We start from the raw sequence: 26,863 nt of genomic DNA on the forward strand, positions 1-26,863 counted from the left end.
AGATTTGGACAATTTTGTTAACCCAAGCAGATTCATGGAAGTGTACAGTTTATATGTTGAGCCTGCTTTGATAGTAAGTAAGTAAGTAAGTAAGTATTTTGCTTCTGCCTTATAGTTTAGCTAGATTTCTTGTATTTCTATACTTAGCCAAACAGAATGGGACAAATCGCTTTGATTCAAATGTAGGTTATTAATTATTGGCTTGGTCACTTCTGGTGGTTGCCATAAAATCCACATACACTGTGTAAAGTTAATCTTGAATCAAAGTTACGAAACTTTCGGTGCTAAAACTTTAAATCTCTGTTTCATGTCTGCACGACACAAGCTCAACAATACGTCATCACATTATACTACTTAAAGAGTATAAATGTAGGGCTACAGTTTAGACCGGATCAAGAATAGCACAATGTGAAGATATTTTAAGAAGAAGAATGTGAAGAGAATGTGAAATCAAACATATTATTATTATTATTATTATTATTATTATTATTATTATTATTATTGTCATTATTATTATAGTAGGACTACATTATTTAACAACGAGAAGGAATAGAATATGTTAAAAACAAGATTTTGAATTTACAAAAATAATCTGTGCAATAAATTAATCACAAAAAGGGCCCATCTGACGTACTTTTACGCACCGGTGACGTGGCTTCACGCTCCTATCCCGAGGGGTTAATTGGGGTCACTTCAAATTCAGGAAGTTAAGACTGTCAAAAATGGCCAGTGATCAGGTGAGCCTGTAATTTATGCCCTCGGCCGTGCAGAGGCTGGTTGCCAATTATAGCCTCGTTGGTGGAGCTCGCTAGCACCAGAGGTTTTATAACAAACATGAAGGCGACCCGAACCAAACACGGCTTACTGCGTGCCTGCGGCCTGTCCTGTTTCATCTTCCTGCTGTGTACTGGAGTCGTGGCCGGGCGGGAACTGGCCTCTCATCACCGCACGATGAAGCGCAGCCGTCGGAGCCATCAGAGCGCCAAGCACAAAGGAGCGCACCACCGGCCGCTGACGGACGAGCAGAAAGCGGACCAGAACCTGCAGTTCATGTTGACTTTGTACCGGAGCGCGGCCGAACCGGACGGCAGGCCCAAACAGCACCGGAAGTTCGGCTCCAACACGGTGCGTCTGCTGAGGCCGTCGGCGTCGTCGGTGTACTACCTGCCAGCGTCCAGAGGTGAGTCACATTTGAGTAGGAACTCATTGAAAGGTAGACCTGTCTGCATTTGAAGGGATCTGTAAATCTACTCAATTTGAGGTACTTTACTTGAGTGGGTTATTTTTTTTATTTTATGCTACTTTTATGCTTCTACTCCACAACGGTTCAGAGGGAAATGCTGTATTTAATAACTTCGGTTACTTTGCAGATTCAGATTAATAATACAAAATTATAATTAGCAAATCAATTATGAAGTATTATAAAGACACAACTTTATTGATCCTGGAGGGATACATTCATAAGCTACCCAGCAGTATATGAAGGCCAATTTTTTTTAAATTTAGGTCCACTTTTAACAGCTGCAACATTCAAATGATTAACACAATGCATACAATCAACATAATCCCAAATTGCTTATTTTACATAAGTAAAAGATCTGAGTAGTTTCTGCTTGACTAACTTTTGGGGACGAGGAGATCGATAAAACTACATAGATGTATGACCTTAAGTAGGAGAGGATGTGATTACCAACCTTTAATCTGTTGGCCTGATAACTTTCCTGACACTGAAGCAAGCTAGGCCATTGTTTTTATTCTCAACTGGTTTTAACGACAAAAAAATACCCAGATCTTTAGAAAAGTGTCAAAAGTTTCAAACTGGCTGTCACACAGAATATCCTTCAGAATGTAACTTCAGGTTTTTTTTCTATATTTTATATTTTTGAATCAGATTTTGCACCCGGTTTGGGTAGGGATTATTGCCTTTCATCAAGTTTGGAGGGACTAAGATTTAAGAATTGTCAGATAGTCATTCCAAAAAATGCTGGATCTTACACTTCCCATAATGCACCTTTTGTTAGTCACTCCTTGCCTGGTAAATGCCCGCAACAATCACACTCAGTGCCCCGGTTTGGAGGAAAAAAAAACACAAATAAATCAACACTCGGCATCTTGGGTAAAAAGTCTCTTAAGATGGTGTGAGTCAGAGGCATTCACCACAAAAAAGTCTAATTTCATGCTTTTTTTATTTTTTAAATCTTTTCCTTTAGACCACCACTACAGCTTCACAGTAGAGTACAACCTTGACACTCTTCCCTCGGAGCAGTTGATCAAAGCCTCTTTCATCCACCTCAACTCTTCATCCTCTCTCTCTTCCTCCTCCGCCACAACCTCGAGCACCACCCAGGCCCTCAAGCTGTCGCGCTGCAGGGCTCAGATCAAGTCGCTGGGCAAAGAGAGCCTGGTCAACCTCGAGCCCCATGAGCGGTGGACTGAGACGGACATCACCGTGCACGTCCAGCAGGGGACGAGCTTGGGCCTGGGGGCACACCTGACCCTCACAGCCCAGTACTGGTGCACAGAGCCTTGGCATGACGAAGAGGACGGCAGCCTCTCGTTGGGGTGGTGGTTTCGTCCTCGAGGGAAAAAAAGATGGAGAGGTGAACCTCTTGAAGTCCCGTCTCTCCTTTTGTACCTGGAGGAGGAAAGGGAAGTAAAGGACTGGATGGGGGACTTGCTGGGGCCTGAAGGGGAAGACATCATGAGGCGAATGGGGCAGTGGCATCCTTCGGTACGCCACCGCCGCTCCAAAGACCATTCCTCTTCAGAGGCCAAAGACGCGTCGCTCGATGTTGTGAAAAACGCCCCCGCTTCCTCTTTCTCCATCTCCTCCTCTTCCTCCATAATCTCTGACATCCCCAACTACAAACACAAAACCAGCATGCCCAAGAACCGCTGCAAGCTCCACTCGTTCCGCCTCTCGTTCGACGCACTCGGCTGGGGTCACTACTTCATCGCTCCGCCGGTGTACAACCCGCGGTTCTGCCAGGGCAACTGCCCGAGGGTGCTCCCGTACGGCTTCCATTCCCCCAACCACGCCATCATCCAGACGATCATCAACGACTTGGGTGTTGGGGACGTTCCCCCTCCGTCCTGCGTGCCTTACAAGTACATGCCCATGAGCGTGTTAGTTGTGCACAAGAAGAAGGTGGAGTACAGGGAGCTGGAGGACATGGTGGCTGAGTCATGCACGTGTCGCTAAAGACTCGAGCAGACTTGGATATGCTTAGCACTGAGAGACGAGACTAAAGGGGGCAGATTTGATGGGTCATTTGTTTGATCTACGGCCTCGCGGCTAACCATAATGAGCTCGAGACATGAAGGAGGGAGTCTTTGTGGTTTCAGATCTTCACCATTCCTGTTAAAGCACTTTAAAAGGCAGCTGCTGAATGTAACTGGCCTGCATGGCTGTGACTATGGGTTGTGCAGACGAGAGGATGTCTATTTACTGATTATTTCTTTTCCCCCCTTTTTTTGAATAATCGTTCTGTGAGCTAAAGCACTGTGCAGATTGGTGAATGTGTTTGCTATAGTTTTTCTACTGAGATAGAGGGAGCTGGTGAATGTGGAAGTATTTTTAGCCACCTGAGGGTAACTTTAAGTGGTAATTTAACTAAGATAAAATGAATTGAACTTCTACAGTAGCTAATGAAATTGATTAAAACATCGGTAACTTTTTAAGAAAACTGATTGAGTAAATGGTTTGTAATAAACGGAGTGATTTGTCTCATTGGAAGACAAACGCACGTTGAATCCATCTTCAATGTTTAACCTCAAACCACAGCTATCTAATGAATATTTGTTTTCTTGTGCCTGTCTGTGTATTCCTTTTTTCTGTATCGTTCTTTTTTTTTTTTTTTAAAAACCTTTCTGTGTTTCACATTAGGGCTGCAATTCTCACAAAGAACCAGCAAAAAACAGCCTTTATTTGTGTGGTGTAAAAAAAAAAAAAAAAAAAAAAAAAGATTCCTAGATATAATGTGTTTGTGGCCAATCTAAGAAAAATAGACACTGCTAAAGTATTTTAATGGACGAGGGGTTGGCCGTGTTGGATGTAACTGTAAAGGCCTTGCGACGTCACATTTTTTGCTGTGTACTATCTGATATTTTTGCATTTTGTATGTATTTATGATGGGAGGGCTCTCCAAAAGCTTGAAAAAAAAGTAATGCTACTGGCCTGTCTTAGAAAACCAACCCAAAATGAAGGATTAACAAAGGTGTAACTGTTGAATGCTAAAGAAGACAAAAAGAAGGGTTGTAGTGAAAAGGAATGCAATTTTTATTACGAGTGAAAATGAATAATAAAATAAATGCATGTTTCTAAACTTAATTTATTGTCATTTTTGATTGTTAGTGTATGCTCATTGAAGCCTTATGTCCCATAGGGCAGTGGTTCTCAAATGGGGGTACGTGTACCCCTAGGGGTACTTTGGAGGACTGCAGGGGGTACGTGAGATATTTAACACATTGTTTAATAGTTACAAGGATGAACATGGTTCCTCTTTTAAGTAGACTTTTTTTTTTTTTTTTTTTTCCTACCAAAAATGTGACATTTGTGTCACCTTCTTTGGACCTATTCTTGCCTTCCTTCTATTTTTTACAAGTTTCTCACTTTATGTTAAGTTATGTCACTATTTTTGAAGTTTTTGATACTATTTTCGACCTATTCTTGCCTTACTTCCTTCCTTCTTTTCCAAGGTTTTTTTTTTTTTTTTTTTTTACAGTTTTTGTCTCCTTTTCTCATCAGCATTTAAATGTTTTCCAGGTCCAAGGCTGTTGTTTAATAAATCTATTGCTGACAGCGCTGTACTGTTCCTCTTCATAGAGACTTTTTTTTTTTTTTCTACCAAAAATGATTCCCGCTGGTCAGGGGGTACTTGGCTTAAAGAAACAATTCAAAAGGGGTACATTATTGAAAAAAGTTTGAGAACCACTGCCATAGGGGATGAAGAGGAGTAAGTACTCAATTAACAGACTTTTCTTTCATTCAAGCAATAATTTTGTACGAGATTCCTGTACAAACAGAGCCTTTATTTCTGAGTGAAGTTGTCCAATATAAACTGTTCAGGGAAGTGCGTTGTTGCATTGAGTCCAACAGATGGCGCTCTTAACTAACAACAAAAACTTTGTCACAATTACACAAATCCTGAATTCAGCTATAGAACTGGTTTGTTTTCTTCCTAGTTTTCTTGTTCATATTGTGGTCAATGAATGTGCATTGCATCCAGTGATCTCTGTGACCTCTGCAGTCAACGTTTGATTTTTGTTTGCCTCTTACTTCACCCTGACCTCACTATCAGGAGAGGCCTTTGCGAAAGGTCTTGTGGGAGAAAAGGTCAAACTGGACACAATCGAAGCAGATAACTGATGATAACTGCAGATGCCAAGGTATTGTGGTGGGGGATGTATCTCTATTTTCCACCAGAAGTTACACGTGCAAAGAAGCTGATATGGAGATGCAAGGACGTTTACTTTAAAAGCATTTAAGGAATTCAGACTGCAGCTTGTTTTGGAGTTTTAAAATGATAAAATAATACTGAACAAAAACAAGGCATCTGTGGGTTAATAACAGGTCGCATACAAGTGACAAAGGCTGGCATTGCAGTAAAAGTGTATTTCATGAGAAGATTTATAAGAAATAAAAGTTTAATTCAAGCACAGTCATGAATATTATTTTATTTTGCCCGAGGATCTGAAGTGCTGATCTGTTACCGTAACATTTTGATTATAGTGACTGGAAATCCTCAGTTTTTATTTTATTTCCTCATTTCATATGCGCGTGTCCTTCTCATCCTAATCTCTGCTGACAGATGTTGCAATGTTCTGAAATAACACACTCACAGAAGCACACTTTAGTAAGACTGATTCCCATAAGTGACACACGAGGATGTGTCACACCGGGAAGAAGTGTCCTGTTCCTAATCAGATTAGACAGAGAGCCATAAAGGTCAGTTATTGAAGTGGGAAACATCATCTTTTCAGTTTTATTACGGGATCTTGTGTGGAGAAAGAAAGTGTGTGTGTGTGAGAAGTATGTGTGTGATAGGTGATGAAATGAAATGAGTCAGCCAGAGAGTCACACAGGCACAAATGTGTAAAGTGTATGCTGTGTCACTGCTTTTATTTGCCTTGCAGATGTAGGATTCATGCAGGAAGTTAGATATTAGCTTTAATCTGAGACTCTCTGATATCCCAAAAAACAAGCAGGCAGAATGTGCCCACATCTTACATTCATACATGTAAATCTGCCTGGTTATATCAACCCAAGTGAGCATGATAGGGCTTTAAATATTCGATTGCTAAATATGTGTTCAAATTTGTAGAGTTTAAGTTTGCTTTGTCCTGCAGCAGAGTCTTAAAATGCACCATCACTCTGCATGTCCTATCAGTCAAACTGGGCTTATCATTATTCTCTCTGATGCTGTAAAATGGAAGAAACTAGCAAGCTGTGCCACAACACTGATAGCCATGACACTAGGGTTGCACGATATTAACAAAATGCGATATTGCTACATATTGCGATATTGCGGGGATATTGATTATGAATATTGTGTTGTTGTATTATATAGGATATCGATATTAATTTTGATATTTTTAAACATATGTAAAATTACAAAAGTTACGGGATAACGCATCAAAATAGATTCATAACAAATAAAACAAGTTTTCTTACAACACAAGGTTTATTTCAACTGACTGTCATATTGGACTGGTGCAACATGAATAAATAAATAAGGACCATGTCTACAGAACAGGACATGTTTTGCTGGTTGGACAGTATAAAATAAATAAATAAATAAAGAAAACAGGACACAACTTTTCTTTCGCTTCTCTGATTTGTTCCGTTTTGTTGACTATCTATTTCTTCACTTACACTGCCACTCTGTTGAAATATGCACACATGTGGTACGCTAAATAGGGTTTGTCACGTAGTGGACCCGTGCGCTGACGTGCACTAACAAGTGGCACGGTAACTGGCCAATGAAACATGATCATTATAGCGTTTCAAGTGGGCTCTAAATCAAACACAACTAAGTCACACAGCCAACGGACGGGATGCAGCGCTCCACAAAATAAACAAAATATTGCATACTTATTGTGACACTTTCGATATAATATTGTGCAACGTGATGTTGCGATAACGATATTGAGTCGATATATCATGCACCTCTACATGACAGCCAAGCAGCATAGACGCAAAGTGTTGAAGTATTATTTAGTCTGTTTTCAGTCATCCAGGTCATAGTTATCCAAGGAAGGATTAAAATATAGGAAAACAGGACTCAGTTCTTCAGGGCACATTTAACCACTTCCAGTTGCCTTTGATTTTAACCTTTGCTTGAATATGTATTATTTTAATTCAATTAAATTTCAATTCAATTTTATTTATAGTATCAAATCATAACAAGAGTTATCTCGAGACACTTTACAGATAGAGTAGGTCTAGACCACACTCTATAAAGCCCCAACAATTCCAATAGTTCCCCCAAGAGCAAGCATTAGCAGTGGCTATTGCGACAGTGGCGAGGAAAAACTCCCTTTTAGGAAGAAACCTCGGCAGACCCAGACTCTTGGTGGGCGGTGTCTGACGGTTGGGGTTATGACGGTACAGGATGTAGCGTGGCACAGCAGAGCATGGGTGGACGCAGCAGGACGTAGCCGGGCATTGCAGGGAATCGCAGAGCGTAGCAGGGTGTAGCAGGTCCATAGCCACAGCTGCACCCAAGACCCAGGTCTTGGTGTCGCCCTAATCCGAGGCGATGTTCTGGGCGAAGAAGAAACATAAGGACTCCGGGGAGTAAACTCCCCAGAGCTAGGTGAGTAACAAGCACTTCTGAGACAGGATGTGCATAAAAGGAAACAAAAGAAAAGAGCGTGTCATAAGAAGGAACTTCCTCGGCAGTCTAGAATTATAACAGCATAACTAGGAGAGGCACTATATTATTGATTATACGATAGGTCAATCTGATGACTGTAAAGAGAAGCAGAGAAAAGCAGGGGTGCTGTGTCTGCAGCTATACACCCTGCCCCGCCGGTCTAGGCGTTCACTGCAACTCCTCACTCCCTAACTATAAGCTTTATCAAAGAGGAGAGTTTTCAGTTTAGTCTTAAATGTAGCGACGGTGTCTGCCCCACGAACCCAGATTGGGAGCTGGTTCCACAGGAGAGGAGCCTGATAGCTGAAGGCTCTGCCTCCCATTCTACTTTTAGAGACTCTAGGAACCACAAGTAACTCTGCATTCTGGGAGCGTAGTGCTCTAGTGGGACAATAAGGTACTAAGAGGTCCTCAAGATATGAAGGAGCTTGACCATTTAGAGCTTTATAGGTCAGAAGAAGGATTTTAAATTCAATCCTGGATTTTACAGGAAGCCAATGGAGAGAAGCTAATACAGGAGAAATATGATCTCTTTTCTTAGTTCTTGTCAGAACACGCGCTGCAGCATTCTGGATCAGCTGGAGAGTCCTAACGGACTTATTTGAGCATCCTGATAATAAGGAATTACAGTAGTCCAGCCTGGAAGTAACGAATGCATGGACTAGTTTTTCTGCATCGTTTTGAGATAGGATGTTCCTAATTTTAGCAATGTTACGAAGGTGAAAAAAGGCTGTTCTAGAGGTTTGTTTTAGATGGGCATTAAAGGATAGATCCTGATCAAAAATAACTCCTAGATTTCTGACAGTAGTACTGGAGGCCAGGGCAATGCCATCCAGAGTAATTATATCTTCGGCTAATGAGGTTCGTAGGTGTTTCGGGCCCAGCACAATAACTTCGGTTTTGTTTGAGTTTAACATCAGGAAATTGTAGGCCATCCATGATTTTATATCTTTAATGCAAGCTTGAAGTTTAGCTAGCTGGCTGGTTTCGTCTGGCTTGATTGACAGATATAATTGGGTGTCATCCGCATAACAGTGAAAGTTAATTGAGTGTTTCCTAATAATATTGCCTAGAGGAAGCATATATAAGGAGAATAGAATTGGTCCAAGCACTGAGCCTTGAGGAACGCCATGGTTAATTTTAGCGTAATTGGAGGGTTTATTGTTAACATTAACAAATTGCGATCGATCAGAGAAGTAGGACTTAAACCAGTTTAGTGCGATTCCTTTAATGCCAACTAAATGTTCCAGTCTCTGTAAGAGGATGGTATGGTCAATAGTATCGAATGCAGCACTAAGATCTAATAAGACAAGTACGGAGACAAGTCCTTTGTCTGATGCAGTTAGAAGGTCGTTAGTAATTTTCACCAGTGCCGTCTCTGTGCTATGATGCTTTCTAAATCCTGACTGAAAGTCCTCAAATAAGCTATTGCTATGTAGAAAATCACATAACTGATTAGCGACTACTTTCTCAAGGATCTTGGAGAGAAAGGGAAGGTTAGATATAGGTCTATAGTTGGCTAAGACCTCAGGATCGAGGGTGGGTTTTTTCAGTAGAGGTTTTATCACAGCTACTTTAAATGACTGCGGAACATAACCTGTCAATAAAGACATGTTGATCATATCTAGCAATGAAGTGTTAACCACGGGTAATGCTTCTTTAAGTAGCCTCGTTGGGATGGGGTCTAAGAGACAGGTAGATGGCTTTGCTGAAGAGACCTTTAACATTAATTGTTGAGGGTTTATAGGATAAAAGCAGTCTAAGTATATGTCAGGTCTAGTCGTTCTTTCTAGCAGTCTGTCAGTTAAAGGTGACCCATTAGAGGTTGGGGGCAAGAGGTGATGAATAGTATCTCTAATTGTTATAATTTCATCGTTAAAGAAACTCATGAAGTCATCACTACTCAGAGCTATAGGAATAGATGGCTCAATAGAGCTGTGGCTATCTGTCAGCCTGGCTACAGTGCTGAAAAGAAACCTTGGGTTGTTCTTATTTTCTTCTATTAGTGATGAATAATAGTCTGATCTGGCCTTTCTTAGGGTCTTCCTATAGGTTTTCAGACTGTCTTGCCACTCTAAACGAGATTCTTCCAGTTTGGTAGAACGCCATTTACTTTCAAGTTTGCGCGAGATTTGCTTTAATTTACGAGTTTGGGAGTTATACCAAGGTGCTAGTTTCCTTTGCTTCATCGTCTTCTTTTTAAGGGGAGCAACAGAGTCTAAAGTAGTCCGTAGGCAGGCCGTAGCACCGTCTACGAAATTATCAATTTGAGAGGGACTAAAGTTTACATAAAGATCCTCTGTTATATTACGGCACGGTAATGAGTTTAGTGCTGTTGGAATATCTTCCTTGAATTTAGCTATAGCACTGTCAGATAGGCTTCTAGCGTAGAAGCTTTTATCTAATTTCGTATAATCGGGTAGTAAGAATTCGAAAGTTATTAAGAAGTGGTCTGATAATAAAGGATTTAGCGGGAATACTATTACGTCTTCAATTTTGATGCCATATGCCAGCACAAGGTCAAGGGTGTGGTTAAAACAGTGCGTGGCCTCGTGCACACTCTGACTGAAACCAATTGAATCTAGTAGTGAGTTGAAAGCAGTACTAAGGCTATTGCTGTCAACGTCCACATGGATATTAAAATCACCTACAATAAGTACTTTGTCTGATTTTAGGACTACACATGATAAAAACTCTGAGAATTCCGATAAAAATTCAGAATATGGACCTGGTGCTCGGTAGACAACAACAAATATAATAGGCTGTACTGTTTTCCATGTTGGATGCTGAAGATTAAGAACGAGATTTTCAAAAGAGTTATAATTTAGTTTAGGTTTAGGATTAATTAACAGGTTTGAGTCAAATATGGCTGCAACTCCCCCTCCTCGGCCTGAGCCTCTAGGAATTTGAGTATTAATATGAGTCGGAGGAGTGGCTTCATTTAGACTGACATACTCTTCATGGCCCAGCCATGTTTCAGTTAGACAGAATAGATCAATTTGATTATCGGATATCAATTCGTTTACTAGTATTGCTTTAGAAGACAGAGATCTGATATTTAGTAGACCACATCTAATGTTCCTATCCTGTTCTATCATTGCAGTGGTAGTTGTAATTCCAATTAGGTTGTTAAGTATTGCCCCTCTTTTGGTTACCTGTGATTTAACTGATCTGAGTCGAGTTACAGACACTGTCTCGTTTTTTGGGGCAGGTTGTGGCTGACATGAACTGGATGCTAAATTGACTATGTTTGCAGTCAACTTCTTATTACTTAGGGAATTCAACACTTTGTATGGTCTATTGTTGATTATAACTGGAATAGTACTAGTACTACATGTTACCCTGCAGAAAACAGAAAACAAAAATTTTAGGTTCTACAAAATGAATATTCCCGTACAGTACCACCAAAAGTCACCCAAGTGAGGCAGCGGAGGCACTGTGAATGAACACATTAACAAATGTGACATAAAGAGCATTCTTGGTCAAGTGGCATGGTTGCACCAGCAGATTATACTCAACGGGAATCAGTTTGTTTCAATGGAATGGACGCTAATGGCACATCTCCATTGGGTATGTCCGTTCAACTCTTTAGCATCAAGTTCAAATTTGGTGAACTTTTGACACATTTATTTGACAAATAGCAATTCCGTCCTAACTGGAGAAGAGATTAACAGAGGAAGCTATGGTAATTTATTAGCTGCACTAATACTTGCATCATCCATGTTAATACAACCAGAGTCTGCCCCAAAAAAACAACAACCATGGTTTGCTAACAGAGACAGGAGTGGATGGTATGAATATGTATCTCTAATAGCACTAGCATGTTCCCAGCTGGCTAAGTGGTTAGCTCACCTGCTGCAGTATACTTCACCAACTAGCTATTAGTTAACTCACAAAGCTTTGCAGACATTGCAGAAAAACTTCACTGTGCCATCAGGGTGTCTTGGCTCAGGGCTTAATACAAATGTAATATATATATTTTAAATGAGCATAATCCTGCTATTCAATATTTGCTATTTTGTCTAAAACTGATTATAAAACTTTGGCTAACAAAATAGCAAAGATTAAATATAAATATTTTTTTGTTTAAGGAACGTTTGTACTTACTGAAAAAGATTGCGTGGTATTTGTGTTTCTAGAGAAATGTTAGCCTTCGTAAAAAGACTGTAAAGCTATTCCTATCCACAACTATTTATCTAATTATATTCGTTGTTGTTTACCGAGCACCAGGTCCATATTCTGAGTTTTTATCTGAATTCTCAGAGTTTTTATCATGCGTAGTCCTTCAATCAGACAAAGTACTTATTGTAGGTGATTTTAATATCCATGTGGACATTGAGAGCAATAGCCTTAGTACTGCTTTCAATTCACTGCTAGATTCTATTGGTTTCAGTCAGAGGGTGCATAAGGCCACGCACTGTTTTAACCACACCCTCGACCTTGTGCTAGAATATGGCATCAAAATTGACGATTTAATAGTATTTCCGCAGAATCCTTTATTATCAGACCATTTTTTAATAACTTTCGAATTCCTACTACCAGACTATACGAAATTAAATAAAAGTTTCTACACTAGATGCTTATCTGACAGTGCTATAGCTAAATTTAAGGAAGCTATTCCAACAGCACTTAACTCAATGTCATGCCTTAATATAACAGAGGACTGTTATGTTAACTCTAGTCCCTCCCAACTTGATAACTTTGTAGACGCTGCTACGGCCTGCCTACGGACTACTTTAGACTCGGTTGCTCCTCTCAAAAAGAAGATGATGAAGGAAAGGAAACTAGCACCTTGGTATAACTCCCAAACTCGCAAATTAAAACAAATCTCACGAAAACTTGAAAGTAAATGGCGTTCCACCAAACTGGAAGAATCTCGTGTGGATTGGCAAGATAGTCTAAAAAATTATAGGAGGGCCCTCAGAAATGCCAGATCAGACTATTACTCAACACTAATAGAAGAAAATAAGAACAACCCAAGGTTTCTTTTCAGCACTGTAGCCAGGCTGACAGATAGTCACAGCTCTATTGAGCCATCTATTCCTATAGCTCTGAGCAGTGATGACTTCATGACCTTTTTTAATGATAAAATTATAACAATTAGAGAAAAAATTCATCACCTTCTGCCCACAGCTTCCAACGACTCACCATTGGGCGCAGGAGGGCTAGAGAGAACGATAAGACCTGATACTTATTTAGACGGCTTTTATCCTTTAGACCTCCAACAATTAATGTTAAGGGTCTCTTCAGCTAAGCCAACTACCTGTCTCTTAGACCCCATTCCAACGAAGCTACTTAAAGAAGCACTACCCGTGGTCAACACCACATTACTAGATACGATCAATATGTCCTTATTAACGGGTCACGTACCGCAGTCTTTTAAAGTAGCTGTGATAAAACCTATTCTGAAAAAACCCACCCTCGACCCTGAGGTCTTAGCCAACTATAGACCTATATCTAACCTCCCGTTTCTCTCCAAAATCCTTGAGAAGGTAGTCGCTAATCAATTGTGTGACTTTCTGCATAGAAATAGTCTATTTGAAGACTTTCAGTCAGGATTTAGAATGCATCATAGCACAGAGACGGCACTGGTGAAAATCACTAACGACCTTCTAACTGCTGCTGACAAAGGACTTGTCTCCGTACTTGTCTTATTAGATCTTAGTGCTGCATTCGACACTATTGACCATACCATCCTCTTACAGAGACTGGAACATTTAGTTGGCATTAAAGGAATCGCACTAAGCTGGTTTAAGTCCTATTTTTCTGAGCGATCCCAATTGGTTAATATTAACGATAAACCATCCAAATACGCTAAAGTTAGCCATGGCGTTCCTCAAGGCTCAGTGCTTGGACCAATTCTATTCTCTTTATATATGCTTCCTCTAGGCAATATTATTAGGAAACACTCAATTAACTTTCACTGTTACGCAGACGACACCCAATTATATCTGTCAATCAAGCCAGACGAAAGCGGTCAGTTAGCTAAACTTCAAGCGTGCATTAAAGATATAAAATCCTGGATGACCCACAATTTTCTGATGTTGAACTCAAACAAAACGGAAGTTATTGTGCTGGGACCCAAGCACCACCGAACTTCATTATCTAAATATATAGCTACCCTAGATGGTATTGCCCTGGCCTCCAGCACTACTGTCAGAAATCTAGGAGTCATTTTTGACCAGGATCTATCCTTTAACGCCCACTTAAAACAAACCGCAGGAAGTACAAGCCCGTTCCGGCAGGGGAGAGTACGAGCCCGGTCCAGGGCCCCTCTCTTTAGCCTGCCTCTCTTAGTTATACTATTATAACTCTAGACTGCTGTGGGAAGCTCCTTCCAAGGACACAATGAGCCGCTCCCTCTTCTCTCTTTTCACTTGTCTCCTTTTGTGTGCATCTTAGTCCCAGAAATGCCTGTTACTAACCTAGCTCTGGGGAGTTTTCTCCCCGGAGTCCCTTTGCTTCTTCTTCACCCAGAACATCGCCTTGGAATTGGGTGGCACCTACACCGGGGTCCTGGGTGCAGCTGACGCTATGGACTTACTACACCCTGCTACGCTCTGCGTTTCCCCGCAGTGTCCGACTGCGTCCTGCCGCGTCCAACCGCGTCCACCCAGGCTGCTGTGCCACACTACACCCCGTAACGCCCTGCTGTGCCCTACTATGACATGAACTACTATGACTACCATTGTGATCACTGCTTCACTATCTTTATTATGACTATTATTGCCACCATTCACCACTCCCCCAACTGGTGCCGTCAGACACCGCCTACCAAGAGTCTGGGTCTGTCCGAGGTTTCTTCCTAACAAAAAAAGGGAGTTTTTCCTTGCCACTGTCGCAATAGCTACTGCTAATGCTTGCTCTTGAGGCAACCACTGTAATAGTTGGGGCTTCGTAAAGTACAGAGTTTGGTCTAGACCTACTCTATCTGTAAAGTGTCTCGAGATATCTCTTGTTATGATTTGATACTATAAATAAAATTGAATTGAATTGAATTGAACTATTTGTAAATGCATCTGTTATTGTTTAGGAAAGTAGATAGTGGCCTACACAACAGGCTGCTTTGGTTCCCGGTAAACTTTGATTTTAAAACATTATTAGGTTTCCCCTAAATTGTGAATTACTTTTTTTTTAGAGAGTGATAAGAGATAAGCGCTGCCAGAGACTAGCCGTCACCAAAACCACTATCAGGGAATTTTATTGGCTTTAGTTCAAGGCCTTTCCATAATTATAGGGCTTTTCTGAGTAACCTATTTCTGTGAACATCATCCTGCACATTGTACATGAGGACTGAAAACTGGTCAGATGAGGTCATGTCTGCAACCATTCTTCGATCTGTTTGTCCAAGGGAATTATTCCCTTTTACTTCAGTGCATGATTAAAGTTCAGACGTCACTGGATGGTCAGACACAGGGTTTTTTTTTTTTCTTTTTTCATGGATTGACCGTGCTAGAAATGAAACCGTCACAGTCAGCCTCAACTCTGCTGAAGAGTCTTTTAGCAAGGTATTTAACTCCTGCCAACACTGATGGACTGTGCCAACAATCAACACGTCCCCCTTCTGCAGGTTGTTGCACTTTGCAAGAGCAACGGAAAGATGTGTGGAAACTTGCAGTTTACGTGAATAAACCTATCTTAGAAAATGCTCCAGAGTAGAAAGTTTAAAAACAAGCATGATGTGGTGGCTCAGTTGGCAGAGCAGGCACACACATATATATATATATATAGGTGTATACCTTGACGCAGAAGGGCCAGGGTTCGAGTCCGACCTGAGACGATTTCCTGCATGTCATCCCCCTCGCTCTCCCCTTTAATATCTATCTGTTCTTTCCATTAAAGGTCCCATGACATGGTGCTCTTTGGATGCTTTTATATAGACCTTAGTGGTCCCCTAATACTGTATCTGAAGTCTCTTTTATATAGACCTTAGTGGTCCCCTAATACTGTATCTGAAGTCTCTTTTATATAGACCTTAGTGGTCCCCTAATGCTGTATCTGAAATCTCTTTTATATAGGCCTTAGTGGTCCCCTAATACTGTATCTGAAGTCTCTTTTATATAGACCTTAGTGGTCCCCTAATACTGTTTCTGAAGTCTCTTTTATATAGACCTTAGTGGTCCCCTAATACTGTATCTGAAGTCTCTTTTATATAGACCTTAGTGGTCCCCTAATACTGTATCTGAAGTCTCTTTTATATAGACCTTAGTGGTCCCCTAATACTGTATCTGAAGTCTCTTTTATATAGGCCTTAGTGGTCCCCTAATACTGTATCTGAAGTATCTTTTATATAGACCTTAGTGGTCCCCTAATACTGTATCTGAAGTCTCTTTTATATAGACCTTAGTGGTCCCCTAATACTGTATCTGAAGTCTCTTTTATATAGGCCTTAGTGGTTCCCTAATGCTGTATCTGAAATATCTTTCCCGAAATTCAGCCTTGGTGCAGAATTACAGCAACTAGAGCCAGTCCCACAATGAGCTTTCCTTAGTATGTGCCATTTCTGTGTCTGTAGCTATTGAGGAGGAGAGGGGGGGGGAAGGTGGAGAGTGGGGGTGTGGCCTTGACCAACTGCCACTTTGCTAGTTTGAAAGCCATGATGCCTCTCTCTCTCTCTCTCATGGGTGGGCCAAATTCTCTGGGCGGGTAAAGCAGAGAAAGGGGAGGTAAAGCAAGATTCCAGATCAGCCCATCTGAGCTTTCATTTACACCTATCGCCATTTCTAGCCACTGGGGGACCATAGGCAGGCTGGGGGAACTCATATTAATTTCATGCCATGGGACCTTTAAAGGCTGAAATGCCCCAAAAAGATCTTTAAAAAAAAAAAAAAGAAAAAGAAAAAAAGAATGATGTGAAAGTCATTTGTTTGTATATATTTTAGCTTTTAGTATACATTTATCACAAAATAGCAAATTAGAAATCAAAAACTTGCAAAGCCAATACAAAGTCTGAAATCTTTGAGTGTTAGTTGGAGTTGTCCTCACCATGATGCAATGAATAAAGAGTCCAAAGAACGCCTGTGGTTGAGCTGGAAAATAGATTGGTAAAAGTCCACATCTTGACCATCATCTGGTCCACAGTTATCATTAAAGGTAATCAAAGTTAAACATTTAGCTGTCCTATGACTATGAGGTCTGATTCAGTGTGATCTATGTTATCTAGACATTTTAAGAACTTTGAAGTGACTGATAAGGAACAGAAAACATTGTAGGAAATGTAGTTATTATTTCAAATTCACTTTTATGCATCTCAACCCGGTCTCCTAGAAAATGACAACGAAACTTCCCGTACAACGAAACTGCATTCGCAATTACGTTTAGAGGGAAACGTATTTTCCAGCGACCAGTGCACATTGTGAAATGGTCGCTGTTTTAAACACGTGGTTTAGGCAACAATTCGACTCGGTTAGGTTTAGAAAAAGATAATAGTTAGGGTTAAAATTAGGGCTGTCAATCAATTAAAAAATGTAATCTAATTAATTACATACTCTGTGATTAACTAATCGAAATTAATCGCATACATAATTAATGGTGCCTGAACCGATACTTTTTAAGAAAGTTAAAAAAAAAAGAAAAAAAAAGAAGGGTACTAAACAACAGTTGGCGACATTAAAGAACGGCTTGTTTATTGCTAAGGCCATATGGTCAAAATTAAATGATTTAATAATAATGTAATCACTATAACAATAACTTATTTCACTAGTAAATTGCTGTTCAACGACAAAAACAACCACCAGATAGGAAAAGGACATTTAACTATAACTTCGAATTCACCACGAGGCTGTAGTTTACCAGTTTCACTGAACGCACCGTCTGTGTTGTTTTTCCGACAACGGCTCTTAATACATCCATGGTCAACGGCAGCTGCAGATTGTTACATCCTGGTGTTGAATCCTCTACAGTAAAACACAGTCAAACTTTACACCGTTCAGCGTTAGCTGTCATTATTTTAACCGTGTTTAATCCAGCTACTAGCTAGCGGTAGGCTAGGTAGGTAACGTTAGCTGCTGTCGAGTATAGTGTTAACTAGCGTCACGTGCAGCGGTGTTTGTGTTACCTGTATCGTCTGTTTCAGAGCACCAGAGAGAAGAGCAGACATATCAGTGGCACCAGATTTCGGTAGCCAACCCTATTCAGGAAGAAGATTTTTACAAGTAATGTTCCAATCAATGATCCAGGCAGCACATTCTCGTCTCCCTCCTTCATTTTACAGTCCAATGGTGGCTAGAACGGCTCCGGGTCAAACGTCAATATGGAATGGATTAATCTGCGTTATTTTTTTTAACGCGTTATATTTTCTCAGATTAATTAATCGAAATGAACGCGTTATTTTGACATCCCTAGTTAAAATAATTATGTGTGTTACGTAATTCAAGTTACATACGTAAGTTAAGTACGTTACGTAGGTTAAGTACGTCACATAAACAAGCAAACGTCAAATTTTGGTTTGGAAAATCTTTGGTTTTTCATCATTCCTATGACAGTTGCTCAGTGGCGCATGAACCCAAAAAGTTACACAAATAAAACTCCCGGATGATCATTGCTGCTTCCACACTGCGTGGGCCCGTAGAGAAGGCGCACTAGAGACCTCAACTGGCCGAGCCTACTACATCTGGTTTAGCGCTCCTCTAACTTGAATAGGGATTAAACGATTCAATTGGGCAGCTCTTCTAGACTTTCCAAATGTTGTCAGACCGTATTGATCAAATTTTGATAGTGAAAGGAGTCATTTCGCGGGGCTTGTGACGTTCGAAAAAACATATCCACTAATTTACAGACGTCTCTTTTGCTATGTAAGTCTATGGGAAAATGTCTTTCTGGGCCCCATGGCATCACGTGACAGACACGGAAGTTGTAATTCCATTGTTTGGCGACTATGTCAAATTGGCTTCAAAGCCTGCTGCACTTCCTGGGGGCCTGGTTAGAATACGTCAAGAACCATTGTTATCTGGGACAAAATACGTATCCCTTCCAACGTAATTGAGAATGCAGTTTCATTGAATGGGAACGTAATTTTAAGGAGATGGGGCTGTGCATCTAACCTGCAAAAACTAAATCGTTTCGATTTTCCAGATTAAGCTTCACTAAGAATTTTTTCAACTTAACTGAAAATGTGTTTTGTCCACAGTGTTTGTCCCTTTAATTATTTAAACCAGTTGCAGAAGTCTAACACTGTGCATCTGTCCTGTATTAGTACAGCATCAAAATCATGGGAAAAAAAACGCATTTAATTGTTTTGTCCTCTTCTCTGAAGCCTTCTCTATCTCTACAGTTTCACTTCTGCAGCTGCTCAGCCTGTCAGGCACAATCTGATGAGTCATGCTCGGTGATAATATATGATGCAGATGTTCTGGGTCTATGTAGTGCAAGATTCCTGTCAGTCTCCTGTCCCTCTGGAGGACATTTCGATGATGAACAAGCTTACAGGAATCAGCGAAGGAATTTTCCATTACATTCATTCGTGATCCTCTGCTCTCCCTGATTAAATCAACTTTTTTTTGAGTGTTGTGAGTGTTTAAACATACTTCGGGCCCTTTGGATAAAAACTTCTTTGTCATTTCCAGGCTGACCTAAATTGCCCTTCAACAAAAATGCAGCAGTTTGGATAAAAACTGGCTATGGGAACATTATTGTTGCTGTAACATTGTCATAACAGATGGACAGAAAGATCTTCAGATCTCTTTTTATTTATTGTTATGACTTTCTGCTGCCTCACAACATCATATTATATTTCTGGTATATGCTGTTTACATATAGTCTATTCTCGCTGCTATCGATCATATCATACAGTATCGCTTTACCTTGTGAATGTCACTTTAACTTGTCACTTCAACCTATCACTTACCTCCTAACCTTTTAATTGTTTGTGTACTGTTACTTTACTTTTACTCTTTTACATATTTATATATATACCTCTTGTTTTTACTTGATCTGTTCTTTTTCTTTTCGTTTTTCTTTTGTACTTTGTACTACTCATTTCTGTCTTGTGCTGCGACAATACCTGAATTTCCCTTCTGGGGATTAATAAAGGTTTATCTTAACTTAACTTATCTTAATTTATGTCTTATAGGAATGCACAGTTGATGACCTTTTGACCCTTGAAGCTGACTCAATGCCTTTCGGAATTAAACACTGTCCAGCTATAAGTCCAATTCTGTTTTTAAAATTTCAAGACACATCCTGCAAAAATGTTGTCACTCTCAATCTCACCTTTGTCTTACTAACCCAGTTCTTGAGATTCAGTCACGTGCACGCAATCACGTACTGGTTTTTAGCGCTGGAAGAGGTCCTCAGATCTTTAACTTAACTTAGTCAAAGTAGTTATACAAAAGTGTAAGTCTGTTAAAAAGTAGAAGTACAAAAAGATTATCATTAAAATGTACTCATTCTGCAGAATGGCCCATTTCAGAATATTGTATTTCATTTCATTGTACTGTATTTATTGATGCATTAATGTGTTTACCACTTTAATGCTGCAGCTGATAAATATGGAGCTAATTTTGCTTAAAAGGAACACGCCGACTTATTGGGACTTTAGCTTATTCACCGTATCCCCCAGAGTTAGATAAGTCCATACATACCCTTCGTTATTTTGTCACTTATTGGGAGCAGTAGGCTAGATGGAGCCGGTTACCTCCAGGATCTGGGCTAAGCTAGGCTAGCGGTGGGTGCGTCAGACAGAGTTACGACACGCACGGAGATGAGAAGGGTATGTATGGACTTATCTAACTCTGGGGGATACGGTCAATAAGCTAAAGTCCCAAAAAGTCGCCGTGTTCCTTTAAACTGTTGGGTAGTTGAATTTATAATAATAAATCACATTTTATTCGTAAATAATATTTTGTATTAATCTAAATCTGTAAAGTAAAATATTTGCCCTGAATTGTAGTGGAGTAGAAGTAATAGTAACATAAAATGGGAATACTCAAGTAAAGTACAAGTACCTCAAAATTGGACTTTACTTTGCAGAGTGCAGCTTGATAGATCACATGTATAATTAGGAAAAGCCACAACCTATTGGTTCTCCACTGAGCCAAACCAAGACCCAGGCCTCAGGACTGGACTTTAGCTTCATATTCTAATATATGGAGCACACATATATAAGTCATGTGCCGGCGTCGCGTGTGTAGTGTGTAACTGCTTACGTAAACCACACCTTCTTAAATCCTGTCTATGTTGTTTGAGTGAGATGATAAGATTGTCTCAGATCAAGGACTTCGGAAGCCAAAGATAACCTGCAGCACACAGACTCTGCAGATTGATAAAGCCTTATCTTTCTGCAAGTTCAGTGACACACACATGCGGGGACCTCTTCGCCTCTTTAAACCCTTTTCCCCCCAGCTGTGTCTCTCTGTCGCCATTTCTTTATTGTTACAATCACGTGTGGCGTTTTGGTCCACCTGTTAACTCACATTATCTGAACATCAACGTGTAAAAGAAGAGTAAGAGAGACAGATCACAAAAAAAGAGTGTGTTGGATGACCAGATTTTGACTTAAAACACTAAAATGGCATTATGTAAAAACGTTTTTACATAATGTCACATTCGAGCCAAAAAAATAGATAACAAGAGAGAGCAGGGTAGATGACAGCATGGACTGTGACTCTTTCTCCCTCCCTCTGGCTTCCTCTCCCCTGGGATCATGGCCTGTCTGTATAAAGGAGAGTCCAGCCTTCTTTGCCGGTGTCACAGCTGAGTTCGCTGAGTCAGGCTGACTTGAAGAGACTAACAGGAACCTGCTCCACACAACCTTCAGACTCACTACTTGGACTCAAGAGGGTCCATTAAAGCTGAGCTGGTTGAGTCCTCCAGAAGGTGTCAGATATCAGGGAACGTAGCTGGTCGAGATCAGCGTTACTCAAGACTGAAGAGCCTTGGTCTTACTGACAAACGACCAGAAATCGTTGATTTTTGTGAAGAGCGTAAAGATGCAGGAGAAAGGCTTCTTCACCCAAAGGAAAGCGGCAGTGGCACTGTGCATTGTGCTGCTAATGCTGGCTCAGCAGGTGAGTGCATTGTCCTGACTTCACAAATTCCAGATGAATGTGCCTGGTGTTAAATCAAAGGATGGATTTTCTTCTCTCTTGTTAGCACGAACCAGAATTCAGTCTTCTTTTGAGTGTTTGCAATATTAGAAACACATGTTCTACACTGTACATTTCTTTCAATAAAAATTGATCCAGCTGAAAGTAAAAGGCAAAGAGCTGAAAGGGTGCTTTAAAACCTAAACACTAACTAACCCTAACTGAGAAAATGCAAATTAAATAGGGTGTTTTTCATCATTTTATCGTGTTCCATGCCAAAAAAAACTAGGGTAATTAATAAAGAAAATAAAGTACTAGTACTACAATTGTACAATTGCAATGTACAAATATCAAGGTATCTATTAAAGTATGTTCACAGTTTGATGACCGATAAAAAAGTGCTTTTATTTGAGTGTGAAAATGTAACTCTTTACCTTGGCAGGTTAATCTTAAATCAAGGTCCACGTGGATTATTTGGTCAAAAGTGCAGATATTGATTTGTACTGCTTTGTTTGTTTTACAGTGAAGTAGGACAGTTGACTTACATTGTGTGCTTCTAAATTTAGTCGGTACACTGTTAAAAACACAATCATTTTTAAAATGAATGGCCTGCACACGTGAATTACGTACGAGGATTACCGTACTAAATCAATGCCAATTAATGCACTGTCCCAGGTTTTCCCTTTGTTTGGTTTCTTTTCTAATGAATATTTCTGTACCTTTGTGTGTCCGTCTGTTTGTGTTGTAATACCAGGTGTGTGCAGGTCCGTTGGTCCCACAGGTCCAGTCCAGCTCTGACCAGAAGGCAGATTCAAGCGGCCAAACACTGAGGAGGACAGCTCGGATGACCCCGCTGTGGAGGATCATGAATAGTAAACCATTTGGTGCTTACTGCCAGAACAACTATGAATGCTCCACAGGACTCTGCAGGTAACTGCAGCAAAAAAAAAAACACAAAATACCCCACTGAAGTAAAGGTTTGAGGGAACTGTACTTTAGTGGAGGTAAAGTTTTTGGTGTAAGAAGAGTCAATGTAAAGAAACTGATAATTTAGGTTGCTGTCACTGTATATAATGTAAAACCACAGCTAATTATCGCAATACGATTCCTTATCAGTATGTTATGTACGTCATATTTTTTTTCAGTTTTCAACGAACATCATGCTAAATGTAGCCTGCAGCACGTTGATGATTATTTTAATTAATGATTTATTATTATTCGGGGTGTAAATCACAAGTTTTATCACGATACGATATTATATTGACTCTTTGGACAACGATACAATATTTGCTTAATATCCGTCACGATACGATTTTGATTCGATTCTATTCAGGGGCCTGCAATCGATATGAGACGAAATATATGCCTATTTAATACAATTACATTTAAAAAGCAATTTAAAAAAAAGCAACGGAAATTTTATTTAATTCCATTCCTGAGCTCTTCCAGACATTTAAATGAAAAACAAACTATTATTTTTAATAGAAAGAATAAATGGGAATCTAAATTAAAGGCGCATCTTACAGACAATATTTATCGATATTTTCACTTTGCATTGGATTGTGGATCATTAAATCGATATATCGATGCTAATGCATTCTGTTAACGATAATATTTCAGCAGGAGTTAACTAGCTAGCTTAATTCTTTTGACTCACATTGACTTCCCTTCAGTTTTACATAAAAAAAAAACTAAACTATGTTATTAGAAACATGCTTAGAAATACTGAAACTAAAAAGTAGTTGTTAGGCAATAACAGACCCCTAAAAAACACTTACTGCCAACTTCTCTTTTAACTTGGAGATAGTTCATAGAATTTATTGAGAACAATGAACCTTGTCTCACTGATTTTTCTCGGTCTTTATAACTTTCTCATCATCTCTTTAGGGCGGGACACTGCTCCACCACCCACCGCTCCCCCTCAGAGCCTGTGAACTACTAGATGGCCCAGGACACAGTCGGTGTGTTTACACGAGTGTGGCAGCCATAATCCTTATGAAAGGTTCTCATAACTTGGATTATGCATTTATCCAGGCTTTTTTTTTTTTTAAATCCGTTTTATATTTATATGTGCCAATACGTTGCTTATACTATCTAAATATTTATATGAATTTACACTTTAGGTAGATACATCCAAGAAAAGGCATGTCAGGGGGGAAATCACTGCTCCACAAAAGACCAAAATTTGAAATATCACTCAAATGAAGATAGCAGGAGGTGAACTCTGAAAGTGCAAAAATGGAAGAAGGGAGTAATTTAGCCTTGCATACTTGATGTTTTTTTCATGATGTGATCATCAACAAGGGTGCAAACAACTAAAAAGTAACGTTAGCCTACTTGTTTCACACTGTTATGGATCTCAAAGCTGAGACTTTGTGATTCAAAATAAAATCAAAAGTACCATTTCATCCCGCTAGTTCCTGTGGCTGTACCTTCACAAATGATATAATCAAGTCTGACGTCTGCATACCTTGATAACAAGGCTCTACTGGCGACAACTCATTGTTTCCCTGATATTATGACGCCTTGTTATCAGACATTGCAGCACTGATGTCACTAGCATGCTAATGCGCTAATCGCGATTAGCATCACAACTTTTGAAGTCGCACAGTATTAAAACTACACAACTACTTATTTAGCTTCTAGATTACAATACGTCACCAGACAGGTGGAATTACTCTTTGTTAACCGACATCATACACATATTATTTTATTCTCTACCAACATCAAGTGTTTTCACATAGCTAACGTTAAGCTAACGTTAGCTGAGTCTGCTTTAAATCTGACTAGCATGTAGGCTAGCTCATCCGGTGGTACTCTGTCTGTAACTTGGCTAAAACTTGATTTAAAAGAAAAGCAAGAGTACTTACAAGAACACTTGATTCAAGAAAACAGCAAGAGTAGCCTACTAACAAGTCTTGAGTATAATTCCTCTAGACAAACAGAACCCGAAAAAAAGAAACTGCACTGGTACCAAAACCAGTTTAAACTGTCAGTAAAGGAAAGTTGCCACAGCATGTTTGTCCTAATTTGTTATTAATTCCTGCTTCTGTTATAGCAACACTTGGTTATCTTAAACCCAAAAATCTTTAAATATGACACATATCAAACAGTCAATTATTAAATTATGATTCATATTTTTTTATTATATATATTGTTAACAGCAGGAACATCATCAATCTCCAACAGGCATACCAATGCACTAGTTATCCCTTAAACAAAGCACCTAAACATAACTTAACTGACTTACTGCACTCACAGTCAACTATCAGAGGCAAAACGTGTTCAAGAGAGGAAAATGATTGATAAAGCAAAGTAGGAAAAAGGGCATGAAAGTGGGAACAAAAAGAGAGGAGATAAGATACAAGAGAAGCATCAGACGTTACAAAATATTGATGCAGTTTTGATTTCAACATCCTCATGTTTTTATTCTAGTTTTTTTCTTTAGAGCATTATTTTTAAGAAGGCAGAGCTTCTTGTCAAAGTTAGTGATGGCCACATTATTATTATTATTATTGGCCACATTCATAACATATGTAATGCATGCATACTGATTTGGTGTAATGCAATGCAATGATTCTCATATTTTTCTCATATTTCATTTTATCCTCTGTTTCCAAATTATTATTTTTTAAAATGTAGGCTACCAATTTACATCATTTTATGTATGTATTTTTTTATTATTTTTTTTATACATATTTGTTTATGTTATTTTAATGGTTTGTTTTAGAATAATCAATCACCCTAACTGGATTTTGTTCAGCTTTTTCAGTGTAAACGTTTAGATATCTACTTCAGTCAATCTTAAATGTGTAGGCTAACCAATTTAACAAATATCTTGGCCAAGTGTACAAATATTAGCAACAGATTCATAATAACGAGCTGCAGAGCTTTGTTTTTTTTGCACATCCATCTCTTCAAATTAATAAGCAACCGTGGATTTCACTTCAACTCGCCTGCATAGTTTACTTCATGCACAGAGCACGTGGTTGCTGATATTTTGTACACTCAGCATGTTTGAGAAATGTTTTACTAGGATTGCACTTTTAAACCCAAATTATCTTTGTACTGTGTACTATCTACTGTACTGTATTGCTTACATGTAGAAGGCTGGAGAAAAGTGAAATAAAGCATTGGAAAAAAAATTCAACGCATTTGTTACTATTTTTTTTATTTTGGTTGAAAAAACATCTTTAAATGGGTCACAAACATATTGTTTCTTTTTCAGACTTAGTTATTTCCTAAAACAGCTGGGCATTATTGAGCAAACATCACTCAAACAGGTGGAAATAGTGGATTGAATAGTGGGGACTATTTTCAGATGCAGATTAATGCACATGTCTCTTTCGTGAGTAAAAGTAGAGTATTTATATTTACAGTATTAATTTGATTTCCAATTTTTATATGGAGTGAATCAATTCAGAGTGCTGAAGGAATACCCAGAAATGAATTAGCATTTTGCACTTCCGGTTGCCTTGTCTAGAAGTCAATGGGTTTTTGGTTAGATGCCTGAAATAAGGACTGTGGTTAACTTTTCACTTCTGGCTATTTAAAAAATATTAAAAGTGCTGTTCATAACTAGCTGGACCAAGCTTTTTTATTTATTCATTTCATTTTTAATTTTCTTTTTTTATATAAATAATATAACATTCTCTTAATGCCTGTAGTGTGCCATCTGTACTGTACGGTGTTGTGATAAACAAGGACGGTATGTTTTTCATGTAAGCATACACCTATGGATGTACAGACTTATGACTGTGGATACTACAGCTACTACATTTGATCCTTGGTCTTTTTTCTGTTTTATGTTATGTGCCTTATACTGTTTTTGTCTGTTAAATATACAAAAATTTCAATAAATACATGGTTTAAAAAAAAAAAAAAGTGCTGTTCATTTGAAAAGATTACCATGCTGAACAAAACGTGTAAGAATCATAAACCTTTGTTGGCCACAGAGTTTAT

General features: G+C 39.2%; 2 protein-coding genes and 1 long non-coding RNA gene across 3 annotated transcripts; all 3 read left to right on the top strand.

Annotated features, from left to right (window-relative positions):
• Nucleotides 1-660: 660 nt before the first annotated feature.
• Nucleotides 661-4,330, top strand: bmp15 (bone morphogenetic protein 15). The gene is made up of 2 exons (XM_031304320.2): nt 661-1,180; nt 2,211-4,330. The coding sequence occupies exons 1-2, from the start codon at nt 835-837 to the stop codon at nt 3,200-3,202; spliced, it is 1,338 nt and encodes a 445-aa protein (XP_031160180.1). The 5' UTR covers nt 661-834; the 3' UTR covers nt 3,203-4,330.
• A 6,387-nt stretch (nt 4,331-10,717) lies between these two features.
• On the top strand, nt 10,718-26,044 carry LOC116053281. Its single transcript, XR_004105789.2, has 3 exons — nt 10,718-10,729; nt 15,896-15,901; nt 25,069-26,044. It is a non-coding gene; the product is annotated as an uncharacterized LOC116053281 (long non-coding RNA).
• On the top strand, nt 21,561-24,874 carry leap2 (liver-expressed antimicrobial peptide 2). The gene is made up of 3 exons (XM_031304321.2): nt 21,561-21,883; nt 22,656-22,831; nt 23,789-24,874. Exons 1-3 carry the CDS (start codon nt 21,806-21,808, stop codon nt 23,841-23,843), a joined length of 309 nt encoding a protein of 102 aa, XP_031160181.1. The 5' UTR covers nt 21,561-21,805; the 3' UTR covers nt 23,844-24,874.
• Nucleotides 26,045-26,863: the final 819 nt, after the last annotated feature.

This window comes from Sander lucioperca, chromosome 17 (assembly GCF_008315115.2).
Source record: "Sander lucioperca isolate FBNREF2018 chromosome 17, SLUC_FBN_1.2, whole genome shotgun sequence".
Lineage (NCBI taxonomy): Eukaryota > Metazoa > Chordata > Actinopteri > Perciformes > Percidae > Sander > Sander lucioperca.

Coding starts and splice junctions, on each gene's coding strand:
- bmp15 (XM_031304320.2), top strand. CDS start 835: ATGAAGGCGACCCGAACCAAACACGGCTTACTGCGTGCCTGCGGCCTG. Junction 1,181..2,210: donor CTACCTGCCAGCGTCCAGAG/GTGAGTCACATT, acceptor CTTTTCCTTTAG/ACCACCACTACAGCTTCACA.
- leap2 (XM_031304321.2), top strand. CDS start 21,806: ATGCAGGAGAAAGGCTTCTTCACCCAAAGGAAAGCGGCAGTGGCACTG. Junction 21,884..22,655: donor TGCTAATGCTGGCTCAGCAG/GTGAGTGCATTG, acceptor TTGTAATACCAG/GTGTGTGCAGGTCCGTTGGT. Junction 22,832..23,788: donor TGCTCCACAGGACTCTGCAG/GTAACTGCAGCA, acceptor TCATCTCTTTAG/GGCGGGACACTGCTCCACCA.